The sequence below is a fragment of the Podarcis pityusensis genome (assembly GCF_964106645.2).
Source record: "Podarcis pityusensis genome assembly, chromosome: 16".
Classification (NCBI taxonomy): domain Eukaryota; kingdom Metazoa; phylum Chordata; class Lepidosauria; order Squamata; family Lacertidae; genus Podarcis; species Podarcis pityusensis.
This window is the reverse complement of record NC_138041.1, coordinates 24,160,609-24,178,853: the sequence shown is the minus strand read 5'-3', so window position 1 is coordinate 24,178,853 and position 18,245 is coordinate 24,160,609. Positions and strand designations below refer to the sequence as shown.

The window sequence follows — 18,245 nt, the reverse complement described above, 5'->3', positions numbered from 1 at the left end:
CGCATGCGCCGCTTGAAGTCCCGGACGTCGCTTCGCTTCAGGGGCCGCCTCCGCTCACTTTCACGCGAGATACCGGGAAGCCTCGCGGGAGCTGGATTCAGCGGGAGCCGGGAAGGATTGCCGCCATGACCTCCGCTTTGGAGAACTACATTAACCGTATCCTTCCGCGGGCGGCCTGTCTGTCGGGAGGGGGGGGCGCTGCATTATGAGACCGGGCGGGGGGGGGGGAACACACTGGTTTGAAGCGGAATTCTGCGCCTGCGCGTTAACGCTCCTGCTTTTCCTCGGTTACACGCGAGAATTTCCATCCTTTTGTGGGCTGGGTTGCCTTGGGTGGGATGCGCGCAGCCACTTCCGCTGCTCTTCTTTTCTTTTCTTTTTTAAAATGGTTTTTAACCATTTGAAACCAGCCTCCATCCATCTTCTCCCCTCCAGAAGGTTTGGGATACAGGTACTCCCCGTTCGACACAAAGAGGGAGCTGTTTTGGACTACAACTCCCATCAGCCCTTGCTAGTTAATCATCCAAGATGGCTGCTCTAGCTCGGGGTCAATGGGAATTGTGGTCCAAGATTGGCTGCACTTACTAGGGGTTGATGGGTATTGCATAGTTGTCAACTTTCAAATTTGAAAATAAGGGATCAGCAGCCTTGAAAATAAGGGATCGGCAGCCTCACCTGTCCCAGGGACAGTCTACGGGATATCTAACAATCCAGGAAAGCGGTGGTAAACGGCGCTGGAATAAGGGAATTTTCCTCAAAAAAGGGAAGGTTGACAGCTATGGTATTGTAGTCTAAGATTTGCATCTCAACAGCAAGGGCACCCCCCCCCCCACACAAAAAAAATCCTTAAAACAGGTGGGGCATGGGAAACCTTTTCTATCAGCTTTGGTGATTGCAAGATGATTTGGTGATTCTCACTCTTTCCTCAGTTCTTTGTGTTCTGTGCCCTCCTGGTCTACACACCTCTTCAACCTCACACTCAGCTTCTTAAAAGGCACTAAATCCAGAGGAAACTCCTTTTCCTGTTGTTTATATGTATGTTGTTTCAAAATATTTCTTTAACTTGAGTCTCAGGTACTGTTGCTGTAATTACTTCAGACGGCCGAATGATCGTGGTAAGAATTGCTTGTAAATATAAGTCTTACCCTGTTTTTAAATATGTAAATGATTGGAAATGTTTTGTACTAGATTATACTTACGTGGGAAAATAAAGCCCTGATCTTTTAAAGGCGGTTGAGTTGTATTTACAGGAATACACAAGTAGTTCTGTAAGCAGAGTGGCACTTAGGAACACAGGAAGCTGCCTTCTACTAAGTAAAACCATCTAGTTGGTCCATCTAGCTCAGTACTGTCTCCACTGACCAGCAGTGCTTCTCCAGGGTTTCTGGCAAGGGTGTCTCTCCCAGACCTACCTGAAGATGACAGGGATTGAATGTGGGCATTTCTGCATTCAAACAGATGCTCCAAACACCGAACTATGGCCTTTCCCTCAGACTTCGAAGTAGATGCTTAGGCTGCACACATATCTTGGCTTTTGCTGGACTGCAAGTTTAATTGTAATACAATTCATCAGACATGCCAATTAAAAATGTTCTGAATTAGGTGCCACTGACCTTAGTGCTATGTGGTTATAGGCAATTTACTAGAAGTGAGCATTTTGCCCAGATCCTTGCTGAAAATAACTTAATATTACTTCTGCAAAATATGTCTATCCTAGAAGAGCTGGAAACTTGTTTGAGAGCTGAACAGATACAAATTTTGCAGGAGATATATAAATATCAATGACAGCAAGTTGCAAATCAGTGACCACTGTTCTCAAAAGCCTTATCTCCCTACTTTTTAAGGCTGCTGTTTGGGAAAAACAAAAGAACCCATGGAAAAATGAATTGCATTGATAAGTTAAAATCACTTAGTGAAGGAAGTTCCTCTGAAGGGTTACGTAAAAAATCTTTTAATCATTAAAGCTTTATCATAGTAAGTGGTGTAATGTTGTGTTTAGGACATGTTTATGAATTGAGATAAATATTGAGAATTTGGAGTACTTCATTGTTTTTCAATTTACATTTTTATTTCTTAAAGGGAACTCTCAAGGGTTTTGATCAGACCATCAACTTGATTTTGGATGAAAGTCATGAAAGAGTGTTCAGTTCTTCACAAGGAGTGGAACAAGTAGTATTGGGATTGTACATTGTAAGAGGTGATAACGTGTAAGTTTGCCTCACCCTCCTTTTTTTTTTTTAATAAGGTAATGCAATCTGAGCTAAAGTAGCAAAGCATTTTCTTAGCTCTCAAGGGGCCAGATTCAACTAAACAGTTGTGCTAGTTAGGTCCAGCGCAAGTAGTCCCACCAGCACAACATACATTCACACACTTGTTCACTTTCTGTCCCCCAGGTTGGCTCTAATGGGGTCAGGAGAACCCCCAGAACAGCACATGGGGTGATTGTTCCACCTGGCAAAAAGAAGTCAAGGACCTTACATGTCTGATGAAAGTACAATCCATTCTTTTCCAGGTGGATATCAGAGAATCAGAGTTGAAAAGGACCAGGAGGGTCATCTAGTCCAACCCCCTGCAATGCAGGAATCTTTTGCCCAACGTGGCAACCCACAACCCCAAGATTAAGAGCCTCATGCTCTTCCCTCCTGAGCTACTGTAGCTTGACATTATTTCAGAAAGTTTCCCTTTTGATGTCTCTGTTTTATAGTTCACAAGTAACTATAACAATAGATTATATATCCAACAAAATCATGTCCAGAGTAGACCAATTGAAATAACCTGTTAAGTTTTTCTGTGCTGTATGTTAGGATAAAAAGATACCGTACTGTTCTGTGTATAAGACTATGTTTTTTTACTCTAGAATAATGTTCAAAATCTGGGCTCGTCTTATACACGGATAGTATCTCCCTCCATTTTCTTAAATGGGAGTGTCTTATACATGGGGGCATCTTATAGATGGAAAAATACAGTACTTGCTGAGTGGAAGAAATATTGTTTCAGCATATCAACTTTGTTTCAGAGCTGAAGCATTTCACCTGCAGGAGTTTACAATACAGTACTTTTCTTATAGGGCTGTAATTGGAGAAATTGATGAAGAGACGGATTCAGCCCTTGACTTGGGGAATATCCGAGCAGAACCTCTGAACTCAGTTGTACACTGAAGAAAGAAGTGTGTATAAAAGGACTTCAGAAATATCTGGCTGTACAAAACTATTTATAGGACGGCACGGCTACTTTTCTTACAAGTTGAGGGTAATTTTGTGTGTTATGGTTTGATATGTATAATAAAGTCTACATTTTATTGAAGCCTTGTGAACTTTTTTTTTAAAAAAAACAACCCATGACGCATTAAAATAATAGTAACCTTTAAAGTAGTCTTGCACTACATTTCTGACTTCGTAAAGTAAGCATGTACCTGGTGTATGCGCTGGCTGGGGCTTATGGGAGTTGTAGTCCGAAACATCCAAAGCACACCAGGTTGGCAAAGCCAGAAATAAAATGCAACAACACACTCTGCTTATCTCACTGTGACTAAAACTCAGACTGGGGAAGAAAAGGGTTCCCTATCCCTGCATTATAGGGAAGAGGGTGAGCACATGACTTGGGATGATTCTTGTTTTGACATCTCCAGACCTTTATCAGAACTGGAGCGTTGGAAGGGACCCCAAGGGTCATCTAGTCCAACCCCCTGCTATGCAGGAATTGCAGCTAAAGAAAATCCCTGACAGGTGCCCCCCCCCCCAATCTCTGCTAAAAACCTCCAATGAAGGAGATTCCATCACCTTTTGAGGGATACCGTTCCACTATCCAACAGTTCTTACTGTCTAGTTCTTGTTCAACATCATCAATTTGAACTCCTTTTACTTCCATTTCAAAAATTTGATTAGAAATCCTACTATTATTATTTTTTAAAGCTAAAGGCTTATTCTGACAAATTTATCACCACTTGCTAGGAATCTCTTAGGGACCCTTTGCCATCCTTGGTTGCCATTATAGCACAATTATAGCCATAATCACACAACTGACCAGATTAGCCGCAAACAGCTGCCCAAACTCAGCACTTTTAGTTTTTTTTAAAAAAAGTTCCCCATCACATCATTTTATGTGTTACATTTATATCCCACCTGTCTTCGAAGGAGCTCAATGTGGCATGAACGCTTTGACCCCCCTCCATTTTTCCTCACAAGAACCCTGTGAGGTAGGTTAGGCTGAGAGTCAGTGATGGGCAGGGAGATTAATGGCTGAGCAGGGATTTAGAACCCTGGTTCTCCCAGGTCTGACACTAACCACTATACCACGCTGGCTCTCTGTTTAGTATTATAAAAATGAATTTCCTACTTGTAGATGGCACATGTGTTTGCGGAGCAGTCTATAGCCGATGAAAGCTTATGCCAGAATACATGTGTTAGTCTTTAAGGTGCTACATGATTCTTTGCTGCAAGAGACTAGTATCTCAGGTCCAGCTTTCAGGCTTCCCAGAGACATCTAATTGGCCACCAGAGACATCAAGTTGCCCAATGTGAGAACAGGAAGCTGGGCGAGTTGGACCTCCAGCTTCAGAGCTCTTGTGATGTCCTCAAACCAGCAGCTTCAAAATCTGCTCTTCCGGTCATGGTTATTCCTTCCTCTGCTGTACTCCGCACAAGGCGCCATTACTGGGTGAAGCTTTTCCGACTTCCTCGCTGTTGTGACGCCTCATCTGTCCCACTCGGACTGTTCTACTTCCAGCTGCTCTTCCTGTGCAACTGAGAGGAAGAGAGCTCTGATGTCAGGTGCCTCTGAAATGCAGGAAGGGGCGTGGGATACAGGATATGTAAGATGATGCGATTGTGGAGAAAGTGGATCAGGCAGAAAACTCATATTGCTAGAATTCAGGGCCAGTCAATGAGGTGGAATGGTGGAAAATACAGTGGTATCTCAGGTTACATATGCTTCAGGTTGCAGACGCTTCAGGTTACAGATTCCGCTAACCCAGAAATAGTACCTCGGATTAAGAACTTTGCTTCAGGATGAGAACAGAAATCGCGCGATGGTGGTGCGGCAGCAGCAGGAGGCCCCATTAGCTAAAGTGGTGCTTCAGGTTAAGAACAGTTTCAGGTTAAGAACGGACCTCCGGAACGAATTAAGTACGTAACCAGAGGTACCACTGTACAGGAAAATGCAATATGCTACGCACACACATGTAAAATAACAGACTGCAAAATATAAATAAATGCATAATTTTTGTTTTGCTCGCCATTGTGAAATGCTATGGACAGCCATTCAAAATCTTCAGTTTCTCGGTACTCCACAGGCCACTTTCAAGCATATCTTCTCCCCCATATGGACTAGAAACTCGCCTTAAAAAATTGAAACAGCTTCTCAGTAAGCCAAATAATTCTCAGTGGGCCCCCCCCCCAGTGCTCCTGCGGAATTAAGACCTTGCCCTTTCTACTCCCCTGTCCCCCAAGAGTTGAAACAAGCTCTTACCTTGCTTCTGCAGGTGAGATCTCCTCGCAAATGGCCATAGCTACTTGTGCCGCCTCTGCAATACAGGGCATTCTCCGCCCTCAGTTCTCGGATTCGTCTCTGCAGGTGCTGTAGCAGTCTTGGGGTGCTGAAGAGGCGCTGGCTGGAGAAAGCGTCTGCATTCAGCGCCGGAGAACAGAGTGGGCCGGGGTGCAGGTATTCATTTCGGCCCTGCAGAAAGCAGGTAGGAGAGAGGAAGGAAAAGCTGTAAAATGCAGCAGAAAGGACTGAGGTCATCAATTAGGGGAGACAAACATCAGGCAGGGTGACGCCCTCCAGGGCTCAGTCTGGCCTGCCAGACTCTCCCCAAGGATACAGCCCCCTCAAGTGCTTTTGTCTGGCTAGAGTCTGTTCTGCAATTGTGTCCCTTGGGTGGGGGGCAGAGAGTGGAAACTAACCTACCATACAAAGGTAAAAAAACTCATGTGTTGCCCCGCCCACTTTTGCCTTGGGCTCCGCCCACCACTGGCATGTGGCCCCAAGATGGCTGCCCAGACTTCATATCCAGATCAGACCAGTGGCCCATCTAGATTGGAATCATCTGCACTGACTGGCAGCAGCTCTGCAGGATTTCAGAAGGAGTCTCTCCCGGCCCTACCTGGGATTGAACCGGGGACCTTTTGCATGCAAGGAAGATGCTCTGCCACTGAACCACAGCCCTTCCCATATGCTCTAGCACTGGACTGCAGCCTTGCTGGACAAGAGGGGTGCATGGAGGCAGTGGCTCAGTGTGCACAGAGCAGGGGTCCCAACTCTCACATTGCCCAAAGGGGGCAGGCCTTTGCCAAACGCCTCCCAAGCACCCCTTCCCCTTTACCATGCAGAAATGTCTGAATTCCGAACCGGATGCCTCCAGGTTCCTGTGAAAATCCATGGGCTTGTCCCTGGACAGGCACCTGCAAGGGGAGAGAGAAAGCCGCAAAACCTCTCACCATGGTGTAACCTGTTCTCCCAATTAATGTGCACTTTCCGATAGCTCCTGGGGTCCTCACCTCTCCACCTCCGCCTCCAGCTCCTCCTTAAACTCACTGGCCAGTTGGCAGGATGTCCAGCCCTTCCCAGAGGCCACACTTCTCTGGCTTTGCTGCTCGCCGTCCTTCTGCAGCTGCTGGCGCAGCGATGCGTCTTCCTTCCCCACCGTCTCCTTCACCCAGCTGCTCTGCAAGGTGGCGATGTCTTCCAGGTGCTCCTGAAGGGGAACCGGATTGCCCTGGCTCAGTGGCAGAGCTTTTCACGAAGAAGGGTGCTAGAAGATCTGGAATGACCCCTGCCTGAAACCTTGGAGAGCTGCCAATGGTCTGACTCCCCAGCAGAACTTGCAGGCTTGGCAAACATTTTTCACCGCCAAGCATCAACCAAGCATCAATCCATGCTGCCACAGATGGTGGCTGACCTTTGTCCGGAATGGTTGGCTGATGTTCCATCAAATGGGACAGGAACTGGGCTCCTGACAGCTGGGAATGGCTTCCTAGCCTTTGGAATGAGAGTCCCACCAGCTTACAGGGATGTGTTCAGCCCCACCAAACAACAGCACCTCTCCCCTCCTGCTCCTTTCCTTCTGACCGTGGAGCCATCCTCTCCATGAATTTGCCTAATCCTTAGTTGGTCTTAAAGGTGCTACTGGAAGGATTTTTTTATTTTGACTATGGCAGACCAACACGGCTACCTATCTGTAACTTGCCTAATCCTGTTATAAAGCCATCCAAATTGGTGGCCATCCCTGCCTCAGGGCCACTAATGAAGCTGGAAGGTTCCAGGTAGAAAAGAGAAAATATTTCTTCAAGCAGTGCATAGTTAGAACTACGGAACCTGCTCCCACCAGTTCTAGAATTATAGAAGAGCTTTACTTCACTGACTATTTTATAATTTTAAGAAATTCTGTGTATGATGAAAATTTATTTTTCTTTACATGTGCAGCTGTGGATAGGTGCTCTTTTAAACCCAGGTCCTCTGATCAGAAGGTCGGCGGTTCAAATCCCCGTGACGGGGTAAGCTCCCGTTGCTCGGTCCCTGCTCCTGCCAACCTAGCAGTTCGAAAGCACGCCAAAAAGTGCAAGTAGAAAAAGCGCTTTCCCTCTGTTCCCGGGGCTTGCGTGGGAGGAGGGTTTTTCCTCCCCACTGCCAACATTCAGAACAGCATTCTGAATGTTGGCGGTGGGAAGGAAAACCCTCCTCCCACCCCAAGTCTTCAGGAAAGCCATCCGATGCCGGGCGGCGGGAGAAGGTGTCCCCCCCCCCCGGCATCGGAGCTTCGTTCCGATGCCGGGCGGCGGGAGGAGGCGTTCCCCCCCCCCGCCCGGCATCGGAGCTTCGTTCCGATGCCGGGCGGCGGGAGGAGGCATTTCCCCCCCCCCCCCGCCCGGCATCGGAGCTTCGTTCCGATGCCGGGCGGGGGGGAGGAGGCGTTCCCCCCCCCGCCCGGCATCGGAGCTTTGTTCCGATGCCGGGCGGGGGGGGAGGAGGCGTTCCCCCCCGCCCGGCATCGGAGCTTTGTTCCGATGCCGGGCGGGGGGGAGGAGGCGTTCCCCCCCCCCCCCGCCCAGCATCGGAGCTTTGTTCCAATGCCGGGCGGGGGGGGGAGGAGGCGTTCTCCCCCCCCCCCGGCATCGGAGCTTCGTTCCGATGCCGGGCGGCGGGATGAGGCATTCCCCCCCCCGCCCGGCATCGGAGCTTCGTTCCGATGCCGGGCGGGGGGGGGGGAGGAAGCGTTCCCCCCCCCCGGCATCGGAGCTTCGTTCCCCCCCCCCCGGCATCGGCGCTTCCCCGCTGTCCCGGAGATTTCCCTATGGGCTTTCGTCTTGCGAAGCAAGCCCATAGGGAAATTCGTTTTGCGAAGCGCCTCCAAAACGGAAAACCCTTTCGTCTAGCGGGTTTTCCGTCTTGCGAGGCGTTCGTCTTGCGGGGCACCACTGTACACTCCACTCTGGTGTTCTGGGCTCTGGCCGGCAGCCAATTTCTCTCCCATCATTAATGGAGCAAACCTGTTTGATCCCACACCCTCCTTGCTCAGTGGCCCCCAGGCTGCCTTAGTTATATCCCACCCCAGCCAAGAGATGGCAGCTCAACCCCATTCACCTTCTCCCTCTGGGTCTGAAGGGCCTGGTGCCTTTGCGCCTCTGCCTCGTGCTTCAGTTCTCGGAGGTAGTGCTGAGTTTCTTCCGTCACCTCTTGCAAGGCCCGGAGGGCGTGGCTGGAGGAGAGGAGCGCTGGCTTCCTTGGGGGGTGAAGAGAGGTAGCCTGAGATAGCGGCCAGGACTTCCAGGGTCTTTGGGGGAAAGTGCAGTCACTTAGTAGCAGGTCACACCCCCCCCCCAAAAAATCCACACAATCCCTTCCTCCGTGTAAATGCAACACATGAACAGAAGAGTTTGGATTTGGATTTGATATCCCGCTTTATCGCTACCCGAAGGAGTCTCAAAGCGACTAACATTCTCCTTTCCCTTCCTCCCCCACAACAAACACTCTGTCAGGTGAGTGGGGCTGAGAGACTTCAGAGAAGTGTGACTGGCCCAAGGTCACCCAGCAGCTGCATGTGGAGGAGTGGAGACGTGAACCCGGTTCCCCAGATTACGAGTCGATTGCTCTTAACCACTACACCACAGGCTGCAAAGCCACAGGCCAATGTGAGACTGTGGGGAAAAACAAGGTACTCCCATGGTTTAGCAACTGGGCTGTTGGACTCATCCCCAGCTGGCTGTGAAAATCACTGCGTGGCCCATTGGCTGAAAGAGAGCACACAACTGTCCCGGCCTGCCTCACAGGGTTGTTGTGAGGATAACATGTTGGGTGGGGGGGAAACTGTGTGCCTGAACTCCTTGGGGGGGGGATGGGCAGGCTGAACATGGGCCATAGATAAGATGCCCAACTCTCTGATAGCAACAAATAATATTTTAAGGACTTCGAAACCAGATTTGGCCCCCTGGACCTGAGGTTTGCCCTCATTCCAGTCAATGAGGATTGTAGTTAAAAAAAAAAAATTTTTTTTTAAAACACCCAAAAGACCAGAAGTAAAACTGGGATATAATAGGTTTTGAATTACCCAAGAAAGATGTAAAGTTAGTTTTGTATGCCACAACTGCTGCTCGAATTTTAGTAGCCAAGAAACGGAAAACACAAGAATTACCAACTGTGGAAGAATGGCAGATGAAAATGATGGACTATATGGAGTTGGCTGACCTTACTGGAAGAATCCACGACCAGAAAGAAGAGGAATACCAAGAAGAGTGGAAGAAATTTAAAGACTATTTGAATAAATATTGTAATATTAAAAATTAGAAATTACTTGAAAGTACCAAATAGGCCTAGGATTAAATTAGGAATTAGTTAAATAAATGAGATCTAGAACTTTAAGAAAAGTTAAGAAATTGGATTTTAATTGGAATATTGTGTGTTAATAATGATATTAGAAAACTGCTACATTCAAATACAAGGAAATTCAGATGGGAGGGGCCAGAGGAAGTAAAAAATATGTTTATGAGGTTAGGAGATTAATTAACCAATTAATTTGTGTTGCTTAGGTGTTTGTAGTTATGTTTTTATTTTCTTTTTTGTTTAGATTTGTGATTTTGTTTCTTTTTTCTTTGTTGTAGTATGCGTTATATTTGTAAGAAACAATACAAATTATTTTTTAAAAAAACAAAAAACCCTGTAAACTGTATATGCAGACAACAGGAAGGTGTGAAGCTATTTTGGAGAAATAAAAGCAAAGCCTCCCCACCCCCTGAAATCAGGTTGCAAAGCTAAAAAAACAACAACCAAAGACAGAGGTGATGGGGAAACCATGTGCTGAGATTCCCGCATTGCAGGGGGTTGGACTAGATGCCCCTCAGGGGTCCCTTCCAACTCTGCCATTCTATGAATCCATGAAAGGCAGGAAGCTAGAAAGTGGCTAGGGCTGGTGGAGGCGAGATAAAATATAAAGAACTAATTTCAACCCAGGAAGAGTTCCGTGTTTCTGCAAAAGCAATGCCATTCAGGCTCCCTCCCCACTGGATCCAACTTGTACCCTTGCAGTGTCTGGGGCAGGCCAGCCTTTTGGGGTAGCAGGTCCCGGAGTCTCTGGCATGCTAAGGCAACGTCCCTGGCCAGAGAGTCGTCAGCCCTTGCAGTCTGTGCCTGGGACGTCTCGCGCTGCTCGGCCAGCAGGAGGCGCTGCTCTTCCTCCGTCCGCTGCAACTGCATTCGCCACTTTTCCTTTTCCTAGGCAGAGAGAGAGACAGAAACCACGCTGCCTTGATGAGAGATCACTGATGCACCCCAGGTTTGTCACAGCTAACATTTACAGTGGTACCTTGGGTTGCATACGCTTCAGGTTACAGATGCTTCAGGTTACAGACTCTGCTAACCCAGAAATAGTACTTCGGGTTAAGAACTTTGCTTCAGGATGAGAACAGAAATCGGCGCAGCGGCAGCGGGAGGCCCCATTAGCTAAAGTGGTGCTTCAGGTTAAGAACAGTTTCAGGTTAAGAACGGACCTCCGGAACGAATTAAGTTCTTAACCCAAGGTACCACTGTACATGGTATCAGTGTGGAAAGGCTAAAAGGTCCCAGGTTCTTTATTTTAATATATATAAGTTTTATTAAATTTTCTGTTTTACCATTTAAAGTACTCATTTTTACATCCTTAAGTGTAATGGTTCTAGGGGTTGCTCGTGCGTAAGCCGGTGCAAACACCTGGCTGGGTTGCCTGAGTGAACCTTTTCTGTCCGGACAGCCACTCACCCGTGGCTGTCTCAATCGCTGGCAGAATCCGTCAGTGGGCGTTTCTTAAACTTCTTCCAGCAAAGAAGCTCTTTGACGCCTAGTCTCCTCTTACTCTCTCTGCGCGAAAGCCTTCTGCGCAAGGAGGGCGTAGGCAGCGGAGGACCCCTACTCTCCCCGCTGGTCCCCGGCAAGGAGTCATGGGACCGCCTCGCCGCTTCCCCCGTCTGCCCCCCTTCTCCACTGGTGCTACGCTGATTCTCTTCCCCAGAAGATGGGCTGCCTCTCCCAATCCCGGAACGCTCTCTGGAATCCCTCTGGATCTTGCTCTCTCCCTCCGGCACTGATGGCAGTTCCCTGACATCCAGATATCAGTGACTTCCCTTCTTCTCTTTCCATGGATCATTTTACATATCTTGAATCCCTGCATGTTTTACAGAAACTATACCATTAAGTACTCCATTATTACACCCATCATAACTTATTTACACTGTTGAATTTATCTTAATGCTGCCAGCGTTTTCAGCTGTACGAGATTATTTCCCATATATTCCACAAACGTTTTCCAATCTTCTCTAAACGTATGTTCTTCTTGTTCTCTTATTCTATATGTTAAGCCTGCGAGCTGCGCATATTCTGTTAACTTAAGTTGCCATTCTTCTTTGGTTGGGACCTGGCTCGTTTTCCATTTTGGGGCTAACAAAACACAGGCCGCAGTAGTAGCATACATAAACAACATTTTTTGACACCTGGGAATTTCAGTCTGAATTATCCCCAATGAAAAGGACTCTGTTTTTTTGGAGGGGAAGTACTTTTAAACATTTTTTTTTCAATTCATTATGGATTATTTCCCAGTGCTCTTTTACCCTTTTAAAAGTCCACCACATATGGAAGAACGTTCCCTCCACCTCTTTGCATCTCCAGCACTTATCTGATTCAGTCTTATACAAGGTCCCAGATTCAGTACCCAATGGCTGAGAATGTCCCCTGCCTGAAACGTGGGAGAGCTGCTGCCAGTCAGCGCCAACAACACTGAACTAGATGGACCAACTTCCTATTTAATGCAACTGCTTCTTTTAAAAGAACCATAAGGACTAGAGTCTAGATTTATTTTTAGGCTAAGGGCAGTATAGTTCAGTAGAAGAGCGCTTGCCTTGCATGCTAAAAAGGTCCCAGGTTCCATTTCCAATGGCATCTCCAGGTAGGGCTGGGAAAAGACTCCATGCCCAAAACTTCTGGAGAGCTGCTGCCAGTCAGTGTAGGCAATACTGAACTAGATGGATACTGAATACTGAACTACTGGTCTGACTCAGTAGAAGGCAGCTTCCCAGGCCACACCTGGCATCAGCCCGGGTCTGCATTCTCCTTTCCCTTTAGGCTTCCCACTTCCATAGCAGGTTGTGGGACTTCAGGGCTGTGCTAAGGTGAGGTTTTGAGGAGGAGAGAGGTGGAACTGCAAAGCCAAACTGTTGTTGCTGTTATAAGAATTCTAAGGTCCCAAATATAAATGTTCATAAATGTACAAGGCAAACACATACATAAGTATTTAACCACGTGTCTGAAATAGTACAGGAGAGCAATCCTGAAGCCAGTTTGACACTTCGAAATTGACCTCAAATATTTGTCTGCAAGGAGAAAGGAAATGGAAAAGCCTCCCCATTGTATTTTTGCTTACAAATCCTGTCCTAAGGGCATATTTGTGTATGAATAGGTTGAGCCTGGGACCTGGGACCCCAGAACTAAAGTATTAACCATCACAAAAGAATGGCCAGGCTGCCCAGGTAATGTAATCAGCGGCCATTATCAGGTATCCTGGCAGACAGCATTTCTGCTGTAGAACACCTCCTTCTGTGATGTATGTAGGATGTTTTAGGGAGGTGGTCTTGGGCACCAGGGTGGGCGATTTCAAAAGTCTATATAACAGCTTGTGCACCATTGTTCTGGGTTCCTCCTCCCTCATGCGTGTGGTGAGTGGGGACCCTGTTGCAACAGTTTAATAAAGATCAGGCTTACTAGCTGCTTTGCTTCTCAATATACTCTGGTTGGCCTCTGTTATTTTCTCCTAAGGACTCCGTACAGGCTCTTGGATACCCCATAAGGGAAAAGGAGCAGGTTTTTCCCTATAACATCCTGAAGCTACAACTCTTGTTTCTGGGGGAAGGGGATCCCAGAGTACATGAAGGGGTGCTTCTTCCCCGCTCACCAACTCCAGCTCTTCTCGCAGCCTCTTCAAGGCTTCTGCCTTCTCTGCTTGCAGCAGAGCCCGGAGGTCTTCCATGGCTCCCTTCTTCTCCCGAGCCTCGCCCTCCAACACCTGGATCCTCTAGGGCAGAAAAAAACACATCAGGAGAAGCTGTTTTAATTCAAACCTCCCTGTCCTACTTGCTCCTTCTCTCCTCTCAGGGGTGGGGACCCTGCTTCAGCCCAAGGAGATCAGCCCCAGGGCTGTATCCCTTTGTAGACAACGCTTCCGGGGTCACATGCCACTAGAGGGCGGGGCAGAAGGCAAAAAAGTGGGCGGAGCAACGACTCTTACCTTTGGACATTAGGCCATGCACAAACCAGGGGTTTCTCAGCTCTCCACTCCCCGCAAACACACACACACACACCGTCACGGGGATTCAAACGACCGACCTTCTGATCGGCAAGTCCTAGGCTATGTGGTTTAACCCACAGAGCCACCTGTGGCCCTAAAATGGTTCATTTTACATAGCACTAAATCCCTGCATATTTTATATAAACTAAACCATTCAGCAGGGATATCTAACAGGTCAACTGCGATCTACTGGTCGATCCCTGAGAGGTTTTGTTGGATCGCGATCGGTTGCTGGGTCCTCCATCAGGCCCTTCGCCCCGCCCTCTAGAACGCTATACCGGAAGACGGATACCTCTCGCTGTGAGGCGATCTCTTGGTGAGCAACTTTTTCTATCTATTCCTTCACCCTGATCCCCCCCCCCCCAAATGGGGCTTCCCTCCCTAAAAAAGCTCAACAGCTTTGACCTGAACCCTCCCAAAACTGCCAGTTTTTAATTGTGTGAGTAGATTGCAGTCTCTTGGAAGTTGGCCATTCCTGCCATTCAGCATTCCATTGTTTCTTCCATCAAAATTTATTTACCCTGTTGAATTTATCTTAACGCTGCCAATGTTTTCAAGTGTACACAATTATCCCCCATATATTCAATAAATATTTTCCAATCTTCTTTAAACGAATGTTCTGCTTGTTCTCTTGTTCTCTAAGTTAGATCCGCAAGCCGCACATATTCCAACAGTTTAAGTTGCCATTCTTCTTTGGTTGGGAACTCGCCCGTCCTCCATTTTTGGGCTAACAAAACACAGGCCGCCGTAGTGGTGTACATAAATAACCTTTTTTGACACCTGGGTATTTCCATTTGAATTATCCCCAACAAAAAAGACTGTTTTTTTGGGAAAGGTGCTTTTGAATATTTCCCCCCCAATTCATTATAAATTATTTCCCAATGCTCTTTTACACTTTTAATTGATATCGCCTCTTTGTGGCCTGGATGACGATGTGTGTGCATAAGGAAAATATTTGCACCGCTGCAACGTTGCCTACAGAACAAAGGTACTGTTCTTCTGTCTCCCATTGGCATGCAGCTCCCATAGAAAGGAATGTGCCCCTCAAGACTGCAAAAGTTTCTTCCTGCCTGGTCCATGTGCATCCTTTTCTCTCCATCCCATTCCTTCTGCCAGCGGCTGTCACAGCATAGCTGCCAACCGTCCCTTATTTGGCGGGAAACTCTCTTATCCTAGCGCCGTGTCCCTCTGCTGTCCCGGATTGATGATATCCCTTAAATTTCCTGGGTTTCATGCTCGCCCGGCTCGGGAGGGAAGCAGTGGCTCGGGGTTCTCCGCCGCGAGAGAGAGCGTGCGCACAAGCTGCCGCGCCTCCGTCTCTCCCTTTTCCCCCTCAGGGGCACATTGTGAGGAGACGGGTGGCGGTGGGCAGGAAAGCAGCCCCTCTCTTGCGAGACTTCCACCACGCTGCCAGGGGAAGCCGGAGGCGGCCTGAGGGAGGAGGAAGAGGAGGGGATGGGGAGGGACGCAGAAGGGCGGCGCTTCAGTGGCTGCACCACAACCACCTCATGCCGGGCTCACGGGCGAGAGTCTCTCTCCCTCCCTCCTTCTCTCTTGGGCAGGGAAGGGCCGATGGAACTCCTAGCACCAGGACGACGGCAGCCCCAATGTGCATAAGCTAAGCAAAATCCCTTATTTTGGCTGCTGGTCCCTTATTTTCAAATCTGTAAGTTGACAGCTATGTGTCACAGAGATCACAGAATCGCTCTCCTCTCTCAACAGCTACCTTGCGGAGGTCGGCTGCTTCATCCCGCAAGGCCAGGCTGAGTTTCCTCTCCTTCTCCAGGGCTTCCTGGAGTTCCCCCCGCATCTTCCGCTCCTGCTCCTCCAGGGCCTTGCGCTGCATCTGGAGGGCGGCCCTCGTCTCGGCCTCCCGGCTCTTCCGTTCCTGGAGCAGCGAGTTCTGAGCCTGAGAAGAACAGGGTAGAGCTATGATCCCCAGAGCAGTTTTCGCCATCGCTCCCTCTTCCCAGGGAACTCTGGGGAATTGCAGTTCTGTGAAGGGAACAGAGGGCCTCTCCTAACAACTCTCAGCACCCTTTTTTAAAAAATCGAAGCTAAAACGTTAAACTGCAGGACTTTATTCACAATCAACAATGTGGATTTTTGCCCAAAAGACAGTTAAGAAATGCGTTAGATGTTTTGGAATATCTGAACTGTAGTTGTTTTTCAAATGTTTCAAACTGTTTTGAAATGTTCTTGCTTCCTTTCTATTTTAAAATCTGTTTGCCATAAGGAGGAAGAATGGGCTATAAATGCAATTAATAATAATAATAATAATGTACTACCATTTCCTGAGCTTCCTGCTTTAGCTCCTTGGCTTGCTGTTCCATAGCTTTCCGCTGCTGGGCAATTTCAGCATTTCGCTCCTGGGAAGAAAGCAGAAAATAATAATAATAATAATAATAATAATAATATTTTTGTATTTATACCCCGCCCTTCCCAGTTCAAAAAAGGGGCTCAGGGCAGCTAACAACAAATTTAAAACACTTAATTGTAAAAGCAGCATAAAATACAGTATAAAAACATGACTAACAATAAAATTCAAAGTTCAGAAATCAATTTAGGGGAAATCCATCTAATAAGCATTAGATAATCACCAGGGCTAGCTGGCTTAATTAGTCCTGCTTGGGCCAGCGAGGAGGCCAGGGGAGAATTAGCTGTGGGGTCTCAGAGCGGGAAAAGCCCACAGAATTAAACCAGACCGGTGGTTAAACTTAGGACAAGGTCAAGAAGTCATTGCCAGCCTGAGAGATGCATTGCTATGTGGGCAATCTTCTGGGTGGGGCAAGTTGGCTTGACCTGAGGGCCAGATGGATAGGCGTGAGGGGCCACATTGGGTCTCTGGGTCTGCAGTTCTCCACCCCTGCCTTAAGAACCTAAGAATCCAGTTTGGACCGAGTCAGGCTTATGGTCCATCTATCTCAGTACTGCTGGCACAGTCATAAGCTTGTTGTGGGGTTAAAGGGGAAGACACCCCACCAAGCTTCCAAATTAACCCCTTGAGGAAAAAAGGTTGGAATACAAATGTTATTGCTAGCGCAAGAGCAGCCCAGTAGCAGCCCATGCCTCAAGGCATCGTGGGTAATAGCCACCTTTATGGTCTTGCAAAGGTCTTCTGCTTCTTTCTGAAATTTGGCCGCTTGTTCCTGGAGGGCTCTGGCTTTTGCCTGCTTCAGGCTCTCTGCAAGCTGAGAGAGAGAAAGGGGAAAATCAGTTAGAACATGCCACATTTCACACTGCTTTTGGTCACTCAAAGAGCCACTGCAAATAATAAATAATAATAATAATAATAATAATAATAATAATAATAATAATAATATTTTTACCCTGCCAAGACTGGGCTCAGGGCGGCTAACACCACATATAAAAACAATTGATTGAAATACAACTTTAAAAACAAGATTAAATTACAACATTAAAACGCAGCCTCATTTCAGTAGAAACTCAAATCAAAAACTTTTTTGGGGATGAAAACTTCAAGTCTTCACCAAGGCTAACTATCCAGACTGGTCCTACATGGGCCAGAAAAAAGCCAGGGAAGTCCCCAAATAGAAGTTCCATCACAGGTGAAAGGAAAAAAGAAAAAGGGGGAGGGGATCAAGTTAAATCCAAGCCAAAGGCCAGGCGGAACAACTCTGTCTTACAGGCCCTGCGGAAAGAAATCAGATCCAAAACAACAACAACAATGAGAAATAATAATAAAAATATGCCACTCTGGGTGGCTTCCAACAAATTAAAACAAAATACAACATCAAACATTTAAAACTTCCCTAAACAGGGTTGCCTTCAGATGTCTTCTAAAAGTCAGGTAGTTGTTTATCTCCTTGACATCTGATGGGAGGGTGCCACTACTGAGAAGGCCCTCTGCCTGGTTCCCTGTAACTTCTCACAGTGAGAGAACCGCCAGAAGGCCCTCAGAGCTGGACCTCAGTGTCCGGGCTGAAAGATGGGGGTTTATACTGAGTCAAACCATTAATCCAATTAACTCAGTAGTGCCTACACTGGCTGCCAGCAGCTCTCTAGATTTTCAGGCAGAGAGTCTTTCCCAATCTTCCCTGAATATGCTGGATATCGAACCCGGGACCTTCTGCATGCAAAGCAGGTACTCTGTCACTGGGCTACAGCCCTTCCTTCAAAATAAAATAAGTTCCCAGTCCTCAAAGTTCTGAATTAAAGGGATGGTTAAATTCAGAAGCTGCCTTACACTGAGTCAGAACATCAGCCTGTCTAGTCCAGTGCTGTCTACACTGACCAGCAGCAGCTCTCCAGGGTTTTGGACAGGGGAAACTGCCAGGAATGGAACCTGGAACCTTCTGCAAGCCAAGCAGATGTGAAGGGCCATTAGAATATTGTTCTATATATGATCCCAAAAACTGTTTGAGGCATTTTTCCCTCTCTCATATATTATCCCCAAATCGCCTTCCTTAAAGGGAGGAGGGAG

General features: G+C 47.4%; 2 protein-coding genes across 2 annotated transcripts in view; one reads left to right on the top strand and one right to left on the bottom strand.

The window, feature by feature from the left end:
- Nucleotides 1-9: 9 nt before the first annotated feature.
- On the top strand, nucleotides 10-3,303 carry LSM8 (LSM8 homolog, U6 small nuclear RNA associated). The gene is made up of 4 exons (XM_080986550.1): nucleotides 10-156; nucleotides 1,075-1,115; nucleotides 2,080-2,207; nucleotides 3,068-3,303. The coding sequence occupies exons 1-4, from the start codon at nucleotides 126-128 to the stop codon at nucleotides 3,156-3,158; spliced, it is 291 nt and encodes a 96-aa protein (XP_080842676.1). The 5' UTR covers nucleotides 10-125; the 3' UTR covers nucleotides 3,159-3,303.
- Nucleotides 3,304-4,076: 773 nt separating this feature from the next.
- The window catches only part of LOC308464809 (uncharacterized protein), a gene marked incomplete at its 5' end in the record, with an annotated part of 33,149 nt that continues 18,980 nt past the window's right edge, over nucleotides 4,077-18,245 (bottom strand). The window contains 10 exons of the mRNA XM_080984398.1: nucleotides 4,077-4,775; nucleotides 5,467-5,676; nucleotides 6,323-6,401; nucleotides 6,498-6,694; nucleotides 8,581-8,719; nucleotides 10,511-10,704; nucleotides 13,409-13,528; nucleotides 15,528-15,710; nucleotides 16,090-16,170; nucleotides 16,897-16,992. Of these exons, the coding sequence (XP_080840524.1) occupies nucleotides 4,716-4,775; nucleotides 5,467-5,676; nucleotides 6,323-6,401; nucleotides 6,498-6,694; nucleotides 8,581-8,719; nucleotides 10,511-10,704; nucleotides 13,409-13,528; nucleotides 15,528-15,710; nucleotides 16,090-16,170; nucleotides 16,897-16,992 (1,359 nt within the window). The 3' untranslated portion in view covers nucleotides 4,077-4,715. The remainder of the gene's footprint in view (nucleotides 4,776-5,466; nucleotides 5,677-6,322; nucleotides 6,402-6,497; nucleotides 6,695-8,580; nucleotides 8,720-10,510; nucleotides 10,705-13,408; nucleotides 13,529-15,527; nucleotides 15,711-16,089; nucleotides 16,171-16,896; nucleotides 16,993-18,245) is intronic.